Here is a 5,196-nt window from a genome sequence, read left to right on the forward strand (position 1 = left end):
TAGCCTCACCAGATAAAGGAACTGGTTTGGAATGGCAGTGATGATCAAAATTGATGGTTGAGATATCTAATTTTGTAAATTTAATCTGGTATCCATCAATGTTTTTTAGAATTAATCACGGTGTAAAAAATTTCACTCTGCTCAGTTTTTTAATCATCCTTATGAGTTATTTTTGTTTTCTTCAAATTATCAACTCATATTTTATTACTACGATATAAACAGAAGGCAAAGGGCAGTCCGAGGCACACAACATTCAGGGGCATAGGAGATAAATATGCATTTAACTTTGTTGTAATGGCATAACTACTTTTGCTCTATTAATGGATATAAATCGAAAATTTGATTAGAGGTACCATAAAAAGCCAAGGGTAAAGAGAGCGGAAGCCATCCGCCCACACGTACCCTGCCCTCTTCTGCTAAGGACCCACTCTTTCTCTCTTCTCTTCAATTTCTGCGCCTGTGTCCACTACTGTCCATGGCCATTACAATGTACTGATGAAAGCAAAATATCATACATTACCACTGTCATTTTTTAGGGCTTAATGGACTTAGACCGACCCCATCACCGCACAGCCGCTACAACAACAAGTAGCAGTAGTACAACAAGTGAGCTCTATATCTGTTTCACTTCTCGCCTTTCTTCTTCATCTTCTTCCATGAAACTCTCCAAATCTATTCTCAGTCCTGGTCGTGCACGTGACACGCCTCTCTCACTTTCCACTTCCCTCAGCCGTAGACTTAAATCAAACGGTAGCATTAAAGGTGGCCAAGCTTCTCCTATGTTTCCCACCACCGGTAAGAAACGCGGGTCGGGTTTCGAAAACCCGGAGCCTTCTTCCCCAAAAGTCACTTGTATTGGTCAGGTTCGAGTGAAGACCAAGAAAAAGGTGAAACAATCACGTAGCTTGTCCAAAAGACGAAGCGCAAGCGGTGAGGTGAGTTTTAGAAAACTAGAGCAAGCCTCTGAGGCATTTAATCAAACAGATGATAGATTATCGTTAAAGAATCAGAGGTACTCGCAAGGGAACTCAAGCGCGCATTACCACCAACAAGAATGCGTTAATCATAGAAATCAAAGATGGGTTCATTTGCCTATAACAATTTGTGAAGCTTTAAGGGCTTTTGGGGCGGAGTTCAGCTGTTTGTTCCCATGTCGTTCGTCGTGTTTTTCGACTAATGAAAGAGAAAAGGAAGAAAAAGTTGAAGCTTACAGGGAAGGTGATAATGAGCACAGATCATGTGGTGCTGTGTTTGCTAGATGGTTAGTGGCATTGCAAGATGGGGAAGGAGGAAAAAGGAGGGATATTGAGTTGGTAGTGGCAAGTGGTGAAGAGGAAAGAACAACAGAGGGGAGGCATAGTAGTACAATGAGGAGTTCAAGAAGACATGTGTTTGAAGATATTGAGTTCAAGGATGAGAATATTGTTGAAATGGAGAGGGGACATAATGAAGAGAAAGGTAGAGTTAGTATTTGTATTCCGCCCAAGAATGCTTTGCTTCTTATGAGATGCAGATCTGATCCTATGAAAATGGCAGCTCTTACCAATCGCTTCAGGGAGTCATCACCTGTTCCAGAAGATGAATATTATGATGAGGAACAAGTGGAAGAAGTGGGAGAACTAGACAAGGAAGAAAATTTGAGAGAATATAAGCATATGGAACTAGTAGATAGTCAGAAATGTGAAACTAGTAATGAGGTTATACCATCTGAACACAGAGTTTCAGTAGATCTTGATGAAATAGAAGAGATTAATCCAGAAGAAGCAGAGGTTATTATGGAAATGGAAGAAGAAAGCAGGGAGCAGGAAATGCTTGAAACAAAGCTAGAAACTTGTGAATTAACAGCAGAAATTGAGCAAGAAGAGACCAAAATTGAGTCTTTTGTAGCAGAAGTTGATTCCCAGCTTGAACAATTAGCCCAACTGGTAGATCAAACAACTGAATTCAATCAAGAAGATATCCAAATTCAACAGCTCCTTGAGGAAGAAGGAGTAACAGAAATGATCTCTGATACTAGTGAATTAGAGGATAAAACAGAAAGTGAACAAGCTACATTGGAAGAAGAAGAAGAAAAATTTAAGTCAGCCATCGCAAAAGAAATTCAAGACATACTCCTGCTGAGAGACATAGAGGAGAAGCCAACAGTAACTCAACAAGAATCTGAATATGAAGAACAAGAACAAGCAGAAAATACACCATTTACAGAACCAGGGAAGCAAGTCGAAGTTGAATACACCAAAGAGGCTCAAAACGAAGAAAAAGAATCAGTTTTGCCGGAGTGTTTGCTACTAATGATGTGTGAACCCAAGCTATCAATGGAGGTATCAAAAGAAACATGGGTCTGTCGAAGGGACTTTCTCAGATGGTTACCAGAGAGGAAACAACAAGTCAAACCACCAAAGAAAGAGGTTATTGTTCCTGAAGAACAACCCAAAATGCGGCGGAGTACTGACACTAAACCTAGTACGGAACATAGGAACAAACACATGTTACAACCACCTAGGTCGTCGTGTTCTTTACCGGCGGCGACGGGGATGTCCATGGCAACCATGATCGAGCAGAAGCTTGTGAATGCAGTGGCTTACGAGCCGTTTGTGTTAACAAGGTGCAAGTCTGAGCCGATGAGGACGGCGGCGGCTAAGCTGGCGCCGGATACTTGTTTTTGGAAGAATAGAAAGATTGAGCCTCATCGACCCGCAACGTTCGGGGTCGGGGCGGCTGGGGTCGGGTTCTGAGCCAACCGGAAAGGATATGCTGTGGTTTGTCCTATTGGTTACCATAGTCTAGCACTGTGTCTAGTCTAGCTTTGTACATTTTCTTTAAAATTTCATCAGTAAATTTTTTAAGTAGTTGAAATTACTGTATCAATTTTGGTCTTGCACGAGCAGTTTAGTTCCTAATAGGAGTACTAATTAGTTGGATCTTTGCTCTTTTCATTTTGTGTATTTTATGATTCATCCATAACTAGATGGCCATTCTTTAATTTCCAAGTCTGGAAAAAATGAATAATTGAAGTAATACATTAATGAGAAGACAACAGATATTCTTTTAAATGGCTTTAGTTCAACTGGCCCAATTGTTAATGGCGTCTGTAGTCTGTTAACATCGATTTGTTGGGGAGGTGACAATGAGAACTGAGGACAGGTTTTATATGAATGTTTTTTTCCTATTATCTGATAAGATGTGACCCTCCTTCGTTATTGTTTTTTCCCTCTGTTCTTTTTTGGTGAAATGCTTAATTATAAATTTTTTACTGCACAATATGCATGGTTGTACTTGCAGTTTTAGGCTTCTTAGTTCAGTTCTTCCAAGAAATGTCCTTCTGGTTAGCAAAATAAAAAATAGACAAAAAACAAAACAGCAGGTCCAAACAAGTAGTAATCTCAATCTTTAAGATATGCAATCTTATATCATATGGAGAGATCGTGCATTCTTGCTATTCATTAAGTAGTTCCACATAATGGTCATGAAACAAAGACTCATAATTGAATGACCAAAAAACATTTGACTGAATCTAGATGGACAACCTAAACCAAAATTTCAAGCAGTAATAATTGTACTATAATTTGTGGCTTTGAACTGCTAATCTTGATGGTGGCAATCTGGACAGCCACGTGACTACCATGATTTATCTGTACTATATGTAGGAAGATAATCCAATTGCACTCCTAAATACAAGCACTCAAAGTACAATAAAGCAAAAAAAAAAAAAAAAAAAGTTTTAAAAGATTCACAAGAAGAAAGCATTGGAGTACCAGACAGGGAGATAAGTATTTGGTCGAAAAGATATTTAAAATGGACAACCTGGTTTTTTGTATTCTTATCTGTGGAGTTTTTAAATGTCATGTGACCGGAGCCTCTCTTTTTGGGAAGTTGATAGTCAGCTCCCCTATTTATTTCCTCAACTATATACCACTTATATAGCTGTATTAAACCATTGCTATTCTGTCAAATTGTTTATTAGAAAATTTTGAGAAGGCTATCACTTGTATTTTCAACAGCCGTTTGCAAAAGCTCACGCATCTTCCTTTACATTATTAAGATTAAAATTAAGGAAAATTAGGAATTGAAAAGAAATTAATATTAAGAATCACCGAAAGGAACTGCTTATATGACAAAGAAGGAAGATTAGCGTCTTCATTAGAGGACGAAAATGAATAGAGATTACGGGTGTGTTTGATATGAAGGAAAATGTTCTACATGGAAAATATTTTCTTGGCAAGTAAGTGATTTTATCACTTATTTTTTCTTGTTTGGTTGGTGAGTGGAAAACTTTTTTCGAAAATATTTTATAGTATTTGGTTAGATGGTAGAAAATATTTTTATGAATATAATTTTTTATGTTACTTTCCTTATACCTGCCACCAAATCCTCATGTTTCGTGTGCCCCTCGTCCATGTTATTTTTTCACGCAAAAATAATGTTGAAATGGTGACAAGTAATTTAAATATATTTTCTTCTATTAGAAGTTTTATTTCAATATTATTGCATTTAGCTCTCATATACAGATGGAGTATTTTAATTTTATACTATTAAAGAAATGGTGACAAGTAATTTAAAACTTTTCAAAAAAAGGAAAAGGATTATTATGTCTATAAAATTTGAGCGAACGATAAGGAATCGTGGGCTGACCAAAAACTCTATTTTGCAACTTTGCCTAGTGGGCAGAGATTCCTATCTTTTCTTTGCAACCTTAGATTGTCTTGCTTTATCGAGTACTCACTTTTATGCACTTTTTCTCTTAAAGAAACTGAATCCAATCGAAGCCATGCAAGATATGTTAAAGGAAACAAGTAAACAAAAACAAAAAGATAGAAAAGAGAAATAAATGAAATCAGCAAAAGTGAATGGTGAAAAGGAGATTTTATAATTTTGATTCGTCTTTCTAGTTGCAAACAATAGATGGGACCTAAACTCTTTCCTTAATGATGGGGGTCATGCCCAACTTCACATGCATAAGTCTGCGCCCCTCAGGCCCTCAACACATGTACGTCTCTGCTCCTTAATGCAACTATTGATGAAAGTATTTAACTTTTACAATGATGTTATAAATATTCTTACTCCTACTCCTACTAATTTAAGATTGCCCTGATCTATTTTTCAACTCAAGCTAAAATATAGTTCAATTGTTTTAAATAACATTAGGTTATTTATATTTGAAGGGAGCCGGTGCAATGGAGTTGTCCTATGATCGGG

The 5,196-nt window shown here is 37.3% G+C and overlaps 1 protein-coding gene across 1 annotated transcript; it reads left to right on the forward strand.

Moving 5' to 3' along the window:
- LOC109228892 lies at window positions 332-2,919 on the forward strand. The gene has a single exon (XM_019394140.1). It carries the CDS (start codon window positions 543-545, stop codon window positions 2,733-2,735), a length of 2,193 nt encoding a protein of 730 aa, XP_019249685.1. The 5' UTR covers window positions 332-542; the 3' UTR covers window positions 2,736-2,919.

This window comes from Nicotiana attenuata, chromosome 7 (assembly GCF_001879085.1).
Source record: "Nicotiana attenuata strain UT chromosome 7, NIATTr2, whole genome shotgun sequence".
Classification (NCBI taxonomy): Eukaryota; Viridiplantae; Streptophyta; class Magnoliopsida; order Solanales; family Solanaceae; genus Nicotiana; species Nicotiana attenuata.